We start from the raw sequence: 9,281 nt of genomic DNA, 5'->3' as shown, positions 1-9,281 counted from the left end.
TTAACACTGTTGTGTTACTTTCCTCAAAGCATTTGTCAGACACAAGACCAGTATCAATGGATCTTTCTCACAGTAGTCACAACGGGGCTCTTCAGGGTGTACTTTTTTTTTTTTTTTTTAAGGCAGCATGTCCTATGGCTCTCTGTATCTGCTCCTTGGAGAGGATTTCCTGCTCCTGCCATGCAAGCTGCAGAATTCCCACCTCCTCCTCTCTTTTGCTGCTGGGGTTATAGACTGCTTGAAGCTCTGCATTTCCCATTGACATCTTCCCCATCACTTGACCCAGGAGAGGTTTTCTTTTTCCTTCTACAAGCCTTTCCTCATCTATAGCAGACTTGATCAATGGATCAGATAACCAAGTCATACCCAATAAATTAGTCATGTCTGGCCTCAGCTCTGCTCCTGTAAACCAGTGGTCGCAGTGCAGAAACATTTTTATTTCCCTTCATTTGGCTCTTTGAAATTATGCTCTGTTACATAAGTCATCTGTGGATGGAGGCAGAACTGAGACCCAAACCTCCCAGAGAACTCCGGAGTTCCCAGTATCTCTCCTGGTATGTTTGTGCTACATTTCCCTGTGACTTCAAATTAAAGTGTTACTTACGTGGAGCAACCTGTAGCTGTTAAAGCTTGCTGGGTTCTGAGTTAAAATGTTAGGAGCTGGAGAGACATTTATTTTGGTAGGGGCAAAATGCAAGATGCAGCAACTTCACCTGGCTCGGTTCAGGCTCTGCCATGACTGGTTTTCATAAAACCATAGGTTTGGGTTGGAAGGCACCTTGAAGACCATCTAGTTGCAATCCCCCTGCCATGGGCAGGGACGCCTTCCATGAGACCAGGTTGCTCAAAAGGCCTGTCCAACCTGGCCTTGAACCCTTCTAGGGAGTGGGCATCCACAACCTCTCTGGGCAACCTGCCTCACCACCCTCACAGTGAAGAATTTCTTCCTTGTATCTAGTCTAAATCCACCCTCTTGCAGTTGAAAACCATTACCCTTTGTCCTGTTGCTACAGGTCCTGCTAAAAAGTCTGTCCCCATCTTTCTCAGAAGCCCCCTCTAAGTACTGGAAGGCGGCAATGAGGTCTCCTGGGAGCCTTCTCCAGGCTGAACAACCCCAACTCTCTCAGCCTGGCCTCATAGGAGAGGTGCTCCAGCCCTCGGATCGTTTTGGTGGCCCTCCTCTGGACCCGCTCCAGCAGGTCCATGTCCTTCTTGTGCTGAGGGGCCCCAGAGCTGGACGCAGTGCTCCAGGTGGGGTCTCACCAGAGCAGAGTAGAGGGGCAGAATCACCTCCCTCGACCTGCTGGCCACGCTGCTTTTGATGCAGCCCAGGATGTGGTTGGCTTTGCTGGCCCATGGCCCGTGTCACCCACAAAGATGTTAAACGGCGCCGGTCCCAACACATCCGCCCGCTTTCCCCTCCGTGACCGCTGGAAAGCCGCAGGGGAGAGCCAGGCGTTTCGGTATCCCGGCTGTGGATTTTGTTTTGGAGACGTCGCTCCCGGCCCTGCCCAGCCGGACTCCCGCGGCGGGCGGGGCGGGGCGGGGGGGTGCCCGGGGAGGCGGCACCGCCTCCCCGGGCACCCCCCCGCCCCGCCCCGCCGCTCAAATACGGGCCGCCGGCAGCGGAGCCGGCACGGCCGCCCCCCGCCATGGTGACGGCGGCGAGCGGGCGGCGAGGCGGCAGCAGCCCGCCCAGGCGGGGTCCCGGCGGCTCCCCCGGCCGCTGCCCTCGGCGCCCGGCACGGCGGCGGCGGCCGGGGCCGGGGAGCGGGAGCGGCACGGCGGCGGGGGAAAGCCCGCAGGAGCTGCAGGCTTTCCGCGACTACGGGGAGAGCTGGTACCGCTCCCGCAAAGGGCTGGAGAGCCGCTTCCAGCCGCGGGAGCCGCTCGCCCGGCAGCCGCAGGTGGGGGCAGCGGGGACGGCGGGGGGCGGGCGGGGGTGGCCCGGTGCCGGCCCCCCGCCTGACCCCCGGTGCCGCAGGTGACGGCGGAGGCGCGCTGCAAGCTGGTCAGCTGGCTCATCCCCGTGCACCGGCACTTCGGGCTCTCCTTCGAGGCGCTCTGCCTGGCCGTCAACACCCTCGACCGCTTCCTCGCCACCACCCCCGTGGCCGCCGACTGCTTCCAGCTCCTGGGGGTGACGGCGCTGCTCATCGCCTGCAAGCAGGTAGGGCGGCCCCGGAGCGCCGGCTGCCCCGACGGCGGGATCTGCGCGGCACCTGCGGGGTCTGCCGGGCCGGGCTCCGCACCCTTTCCCCCCGCTGCCCCGGCCGCAAGCATCCCCACCCCTGTCCCCCCTCGCAGGTGGAGGTGCACCCCCCCAGCGTGAAGGAGCTCCTCGCCCTCTGCTGCGGCGCCTTCACCCGCCAGCAGCTCCGCAACCTGGAGTGCATCGTCCTGCACCGCCTGGGCTTCGACCTGGCGGCGCCCACCGTCAGCTTCTTCCTGGAGCACTTCAGCCAGGTGCGGCTGGAGGCGCGGGGGGCCGACGCGGGGGAGGCGGCGGACGCCAGGAGCCTGGCGGGGGGCGTAGCCGAGCTCAGCCTGGCCGACTACGCCTTCACCAAATACGCCCCGTCCCTGCTGGCCGCCGGCAGCCTGGGGCTGGCGGACCGGCTGCTGCGCCACCGCAGCCCCCTGGACCTGCGGGTCAGCGGCTACCCGGAGGGGCTGCTGCGGGACTGCATGGACCAGCTGCAGCTCCTGGTGTCCCTGAACGGGCACTCCCTGCCGCTCCTCCTGCCGCCGGAGGTGGCCCAGAAGTGCCCCTGGCTGCGGGGCGGCGACGGCGAGGGCAGCCGCCGCTGGTGCCTCTAGCCACCGCGGCCCCGGCCCCGGCCCGGGGGGGCTCGGTGCCGGCTCCTCTGCCGTGCTCCGCGGGGTCGGGGCAGGGTCTGACCCAGCGGCCGCCAGCGCCTCCGGAGCTTGGAAAACGAGACCGCGTTTTGCACAAGATGCTCCTGTGCGTCGGCCGCACTGTCCCGTCGCCGCTTTCATAAAACCCAGCGTGTAAACCCTACACAGAATCTCAAGTACTGGTATTATTTATTTGGGGGATGGTCCGTAAAGATGGACGGTGGAAGGACCAAAGGAACGTTGAATAAACTCTTTTCTACTTGTCACCTGTACTCGTTTATTTGCTGGCGGTGTGCGTGCACAGGCGGGGAGGGGAAGCACGTTGGCACAGAACCAGTTCACCCCAACAAGTTAACTCCAGCACCCACAAAATAATTATGCCCGATGGTGTCATTCCCCGTGTCAAACCGACACGCTTGGGTCATGGCTCGGGGAAAAAAAAAAAAAAAAAAAAAATTAGACGCCCTGTAGGAAAAAAGCCCCGTTAAATAATAAAGCAGCTGGTTATTGTTTTTTCCAGCGGGTCTGTAATCCGGGTGCATACTCCTAACCAAGCTGGCACTGTAGCACGGGAAACACTCGGGAGGAAAACAGTCGCAGCGTTGTAAAATAATTTATTTTCTTCATTCTATTGCCTCCGTGCACAGAAGTGATATGCTAAGAGAGCCCATACACATCTGAAGCTGCCCTGGGGGGTGCTCGCCTTTCCGGGCAGCCGGGAAGGGGGGTGCACCGCCGGCCGGGCCGCGCTCGGAGCCCTGCCCGCCGTCCGGCGCGCAGGCAGAACGAGCAAAACTTGTCCCGGCTGCTGCGGCAGAAAGCGCATGAGAGCCCATCGCAAGCGGCTACGGGTGCGTTTATCCTCCGCCACCCCCTCGCTGATTTCAGCTGGGCCCGGCGTCGCAGCGCTGGGGGACCCTCTGCCGCTGCCGGCCTCGCCGAAGTCCAGATGCAGCGGGCCGGTTTCTTGTTTTTTTTCTCCTGCCCCCGCCGTATGCCGTCAAGGCTGACGGCGCCTCGCCCCGGCATTTAACAAAAATCCTTCTAAAAACGCGCCCAGCCCGCAGGCTGACGCCCGCACGCCGCCCGGCAGGGCCCGGGGGGGCCGGGGCAGCGGGGCGCGGCGGGGGGCGGCAGCGGGGCGGGCAGCGCCTCGCCTCGGGTTCCCCTCCGGGGCAGCCCCCTCGGCCCGCCGCGGCTCCGCGGGCGCGGGGAAGGGCTCCGCGGGCGCGGGAGCCGCCGGCGCGGCCCGGGAGGCGGCGGGAGGTTTCCGCGCCCCGGCGGAGGGAAGGCGGGCGGGCAGCCCCCGGCCTGGCCCCGGCCCCCCGCCGCCCTGCCCGCTCCCTGCCCGCTCCTGCCCGCTCCTGCCCGCTCCTGCCCGCTCCCTGCCCGCTCCTGCCCGCTCCCTGCCCGCGGGGCGGCGCCGAGCGGGGCGCGGGGCGGAGGGCGCCCGCCGGGGCCGTGGCCGGGACCGGGAGCGGGGCCGGGAGCGGGGCCGGGGCCGCGGCGGCAGCATGGAGCAGGGCGGCCGCCGCCGGGCCTTCGGCAGCATCTGCCCCAACAGGGTCCAGGGTCCGCCCGCCCGCCTCGCCAAGAAGCCGGCCCGGCCCGGCGGGGGGGCGGCGGCGGGGACCCCCCCGGCCGCCCCGGGCCCCCGAGCGCCCCCGCCCCGCCCGCGCCGCAGCAGCGCCCCGCCGGCCCCCGCCGCGCCCGCCCTCGGTGAGTCTGCCCCGGCCCCCCCGGCCCTGGCCCCCTCCCCGCGCCTCCCACCGCGCCCCCCGCTGCCCCCACCGCGCTCCCCAGCCCTGCATCCCCCCGGCCGTGACGCCCCCACCATGCCCTCCGCCGTGTCCCCCCCGGCCGTGTCCCCCTCTCCATGCCCCTCACTGTGTCCCCCCCCGGTGCTCCCCAGCCCCGTATCCCCCAGCCGTGCCCCTCGAGGATGCCTCCCCAGCCGTGCTTCCCGCTTTGCTGTGTCCCCCCGGCTTTGCTCACCCCTGCCCGGGCTCCTCACCGCTGTCTCTCGCTGTCCCCAGCGCTCACCACCATCGACTGGCAGGATTTGGCAGCCTGTGCCCCCATCCTTCCCACCACCCCGGCCGGCCCTGTGACCCTGCAGCAGGTAACCCCCACCCTGGCCTGAGGCAGGCTTGGCCACCCCCAGCACAGGGCACCCACGGGGGTGGCCCGCTCAAGATGATGGGTGCTGGCGGCCCCCGTCCCCCACAGCCTCAGGCTTCCCACCTGTGAAATGGGCACAGTGGACGACAGCGTCGTGTCCCACGCTTTAGATGGGTTAGTGGCAAGAGCAGGGGAGAGGACAGGCACCAGGGGTGCCGGGGCTGTGGGAAGGTGCTGATCACGGGCAGCAGTCAGTGCCGGAGCAGCGTGGGCAGCAGTGGGCAGCGTGGGTAGGTCTGACCTCTGGGCCCTGCTTACTGGCACATTTCCTTCACCCCTCCCAGGGTCCCTGCTTCCAGGATGGACTGGAGTTTGATTTCCAGGAGTTCAGAGATGCTGTTGATGATTTTATATCTGGCAAGTAGATATTTTTCCTTACCTGAGTCAAACATGGCTGTGTGTGCACATCAGCAGTCACGCTGTGTTCAGTCTCCTCTTTTTGTGCTTTGTTTTGGGTTTTTTGGATGCCCACTCACTGCACGCTCATCCCACCCTGTGACAGTCTGTAAGGCAAGTGCATCCCTGCACACCCCCTTAGAGGGGCCTGGGCTGGCACTGAGCTTTCTCCCACAGGAGAGAAATGAAATCCAAACAGGCTTAGGGTGCACAGCTACCGCAGTAAAGCATGTTGGGAGATACCGGAGGGATGCTCAGAACTGGGATGGTGTGCTGGAGTTGAGGGAAGGTGAGGACATGAAAACCCTCTCTGTCTTAACGTGTGTGGCTATTCCCTCCAGATGCATCCACCTCAATGCCACCGCCACTGGGCTGCACCGACTTTGATTTCTCTCTGGGCGAGGAGGTGGCCTTCAGCCCCTGCACCCCGCAGCCGGAGAGCGGCGCGCTGCCGCAGCTGCCCCCGCAGTGCCTGCCTTCCCCCGAGCCGTGCTGGAGGGACCTGGCGGACCAGCACCAGAAAGCGCTGGGAGATGCCCTGGAGGCAAACAGCCAGGTAGGGACCCCCGAGGGTCCTGCGCTGGGTTTCTCTCCCTCGCATCCTGCTGAGGCGGCTGCGTGGCCCTGGGGTGCAGCATCCCCCAGCCCCTGGGCGGTGGGGCTGTCCCGACCGCCCTGTCCCCCCGTGTCCTTCGCAGCTGCGGGGGACCCTGACGCAGAGGCAGGAAGAGCTGGCGACGCTGCGGGAGAGCAACGCGCAGCTGAAGGAGCTGGCGAGCCAGGCCCGGCAGCTGGCCGCCGTCCTTGACGTGCGTGCTGCCGGCCCGGCCGCCCCACGGCCCAGCTGGGCCCTGGGGACAGTGCGGGGCAGTGCGGGGGGGGACAGGGTGCGGGGTGAGGCCCAGGAGCGCGGGGTGGGACAGGGCTACTGGCGGGGGGTCGGGGGGTGAGGAGGTGTGGGTCGGGTTTGGGTGGCGCAGCATGGGGCGGTGTGGGGCAGGGCAGGGCAGTGTGCGGGGGGGGAGGTGAGGTGGTGCGGGACAGGGGGGCGGGCAGGGCAAGGCGGGGCGGGATGGGTTGGTGTGGTGTGGGGTAACACAGGGCGGGGCGGAGTGGGGCAGCGGGGGACAGCCTGGTACAGGGCAGGGTGGTGCAGGGTGGGGTAGCGCGGGATGGTGCGGGGATATGTGCTGCGGGGCCGGGCGGTGCGGGGATGCGCGGTGCGGAGTTGGGCGGTGCGGAGTCGGGTGGTGCGGAGCCGGGTGGTGCGGGGCCGGGCGGTGCGGGGATGTGCAGTGTGGAGTCGGGCAGTGCAGAGTCAGGCGGTGCGGGGATGCGCAGTGTGGAGTCGGGCGGTGCGGAGTCGGGCGGTGCGGGGATGCGGGGTGCGGGGATGCGCAGTGCGGAGTCGGGCGGTGTGGGGATGCGCGGTGCGGGGATGCGGGGTGCGGGGATGCGCGGTGCGGAGCCGGGCGGTGCGGGGATGCGCAGTGTGGAGTCGGGCAGTGCAGAGTCAGGCGGTGCGGGGATGCGCGGTGCAGAGTTGGGCAGTGCAGAGTCAGGCGGTGCGGGGATGCGCGGTGCGGAGTTGGGCAGTGCGGAGTCGGGCGGTGCGGAGTCAGGTGGTGAGGGGATGCGCAGTGCGGAGTCGGGCGGTGCGGAGTCGGGCGGCGCGGGGATGCGGGGTGCGGGGATGCGCGGTGCGGAGCCGGGCGGTGCGGAGCCGGGCGGTGCGGGGCCGGGCGGTGCGGGGATGCGGGGTGCGGAGTCGGGCGGTGCAGAGTCGGGCGGTGCGGGGATGCGCGGTGCAGAGTCGGGCGGTGCGGGGATGCGCGGTGCAGAGTCGGGCGGTGCGGAGCCGGGCGGTGCAGAGTCGGGCGGTGCGGGGCCGGGCGGTGCGGAGATGCGCGGTGCGGCGCAGCCCGCGGAAGTCTCTCTCTCTCTCCCCCCCGCAGACACTGATGCTCCCGCAGCGCGCCGACGGGGCGGCCCTTCCTCCTCCTCCTCCTCCTCCTCTTCACCCTCCACCTCCTCCTCCCGCGGCCGCCGCCGCCGCCCCGGCCGGGGTCTGGTGCGGTCGCGGGCGGCCGGAGCCGTGGGAGGAGGCGTCGGGCGTGGACGCCATGCTGCGGGAGGTGTCGGAGAAGTGCCGCGCTGCCCTGCGCAGCCTGGGGGGCAGCCCCGCTCCGGGGGGCAGCCCCGCTCCGGGGGGCAGCCCGGGGGGCAGCCCCACGGCCAAGCGCCCGCGGCCGGCTCCGCGCCTGCACGGCGCCTTCCGCGGGCTGCGCACCGGCGGCGCCGCGCCGCGCCCGGGCGGCGGGGGGGCTGGAGGGGGGCGGCAGCCTGCGGGCCGCGCTGGGGCAGGCGGGCGGCATCCGCACCCTGGCCTTCCCGCAGGGCAACGCCTTCACCCTCCGCACGGCCGGCGGCGGGTACCGCTTCCGCTGGGTGCCGCGCTGAGACCCCCCGGAGCCCCGCGACCCGGCCACGCGTGTCCCGGGCAAGGCGGAGCGGGGCCTGCCGCAGCCCGAGGCTGGCAGGGCACCCCCGCCCGGCGGCACGCTCCCCTTTTTCTGGTCGAAAACGGGTGTTTGCGCTGCCCCCCTCGCCGCTGGGGGCTGGAGAGGCGGAGGGGCGAGCGCGGCGATGCTCGGGCGCGCCGCGGCAGCGGTGGCCGGGCTTTGCGCTGGGCTGTGGCTGTCGGGTGGGCAACTCGCCCTCGGTAGTTTGCTAATGAGCGCAATGAATGTAGAGATTAAATGGAGGTCTGCCCGGTTTTACCCGGAGATTTTACTCGGTTGGGCAGAAAAATGTCACTTAGGGGACAGTGACTGCAGCTGGCCAGCGTGAAAACGGATGGGCCGCACCGAGTGGTTTGAACACGACATGCCTTCCCCATCACGGAATTTTACATCCACGATGTTTACAAATTGCACTCATGTTGTTCACGTGTGCAACTGTAGGTGTATATTTGCACTCGGTGTGATGATTAAATAGTGCTTAAAATTGCCATTTAGTTGTACTGATTTAATATAAACACTGTTTTTTGCATCAGCTGTGCATATTTGCTTTCATTAGAGCAAAGATAACAGAAAGCTGAGCATCTACACAAAGTTTTCACAAAATTTTAGAATAAAACATGCTGCTGTTAACATTCAGTGACATTATCACAAGCAAAGAGAAACGTGAGTAGCATTAAATTGTTCCGAATCGATACATTCCACTTGCACCCGCTGGTCTGAAAGCTGAACCACTGGCAGCACATGTGAAATGGTACCCAAAGTTTATTTTTCTGTGGCACATAAGTGAATGAAGGTACTGTGCTCTACTCAGGATAGAGATTTTTCTCTCTGTGAAGTTATCAGTTTTTCTGCTTTTCAATACTCAGATTTTCCAGTATTCTTGCATGGGTCCATGCACAGCAACCCAACTGTAACAGGCTCATGTAACAGTTAAAGTGACAGCACCATGTCATCGTCACAGTAGATTTCTTAGGGGAGCTACAACCCTGCACGTAGTGTTGTGCTTTTGGCAAGCAGAGACTGTATTAGGAAGGAGAACATTTCTTGTCGACAGCATGACATGTAGTTACATGGCTCCTAGTAGACTGCATAGGTGGACCTTCTGTTCTGTGGTCCTTCATGTCCGCAGCACCGACGTGTTCTGGGGGGGGGGGGGGGGGGGGCAGTGCTGAAGCCCTGTCTGGGATGCCAAGGGCTCAACCCTGGGACGACTCCAGAGACGTTCACGTTTCAGGAGACCATTGCCACCTTGGCCAAAATGCTGTATGCAAGCTCTGGTTTGGCAGCAGACAGGAGAGACAAAACCTGCCCAACTGCACTGAA

General features: G+C 65.7%; 2 protein-coding genes across 2 annotated transcripts; both read left to right on the top strand.

The window, feature by feature from the left end:
* Positions 1–1,652: 1,652 nt before the first annotated feature.
* On the top strand, positions 1,653–2,820 carry CCNO (cyclin O). The gene is made up of 3 exons (XM_075726416.1): positions 1,653–1,907; positions 1,985–2,170; positions 2,308–2,820. Exons 1-3 carry the CDS (start codon positions 1,653–1,655, stop codon positions 2,818–2,820), a joined length of 954 nt encoding a protein of 317 aa, XP_075582531.1.
* A 2,971-nt stretch (positions 2,821–5,791) lies between these two features.
* On the top strand, positions 5,792–7,896 carry MCIDAS (multiciliate differentiation and DNA synthesis associated cell cycle protein). The gene is made up of 4 exons (XM_075726415.1): positions 5,792–5,992; positions 6,135–6,296; positions 7,542–7,619; positions 7,801–7,896. Exons 1-4 carry the CDS (start codon positions 5,792–5,794, stop codon positions 7,894–7,896), a joined length of 537 nt encoding a protein of 178 aa, XP_075582530.1.
* Positions 7,897–9,281: the final 1,385 nt, after the last annotated feature.

Source organism: Pelecanus crispus, chromosome Z (genome assembly GCF_030463565.1).
Source record: "Pelecanus crispus isolate bPelCri1 chromosome Z, bPelCri1.pri, whole genome shotgun sequence".
NCBI classification, from domain to species: domain Eukaryota; kingdom Metazoa; phylum Chordata; class Aves; order Pelecaniformes; family Pelecanidae; genus Pelecanus; species Pelecanus crispus.
Note: the sequence above shows the minus strand (reverse complement) of the source record. Positions and strands in the feature narration are given on the sequence as shown.

What these genes read in the sequence shown, in the direction of transcription:
- CCNO (XM_075726416.1), top strand. Translation starts at nt 1,653, where the DNA reads ATGGTGACGGCGGCGAGCGGGCGGCGAGGCGGCAGCAGCCCGCCCAGG. An exon ending in CGCTCGCCCGGCAGCCGCAG is followed by an intron (nt 1,908 to 1,984) that starts GTGGGGGCAGCG and finishes CCGGTGCCGCAG; the next exon opens with GTGACGGCGGAGGCGCGCTG. An exon ending in TGCTCATCGCCTGCAAGCAG is followed by an intron (nt 2,171 to 2,307) that starts GTAGGGCGGCCC and finishes CCCCCCTCGCAG; the next exon opens with GTGGAGGTGCACCCCCCCAG.
- MCIDAS (XM_075726415.1), top strand. Translation starts at nt 5,792, where the DNA reads ATGCCACCGCCACTGGGCTGCACCGACTTTGATTTCTCTCTGGGCGAG. An exon ending in CCAGCTGGGCCCTGGGGACA is followed by an intron (nt 6,297 to 7,541) that starts GTGCGGGGCAGT and finishes CCGTGGGAGGAG; the next exon opens with GCGTCGGGCGTGGACGCCAT. An exon ending in GCAGCCTGGGGGGCAGCCCC is followed by an intron (nt 7,620 to 7,800) that starts GCTCCGGGGGGC and finishes GCGCTGGGGCAG; the next exon opens with GCGGGCGGCATCCGCACCCT.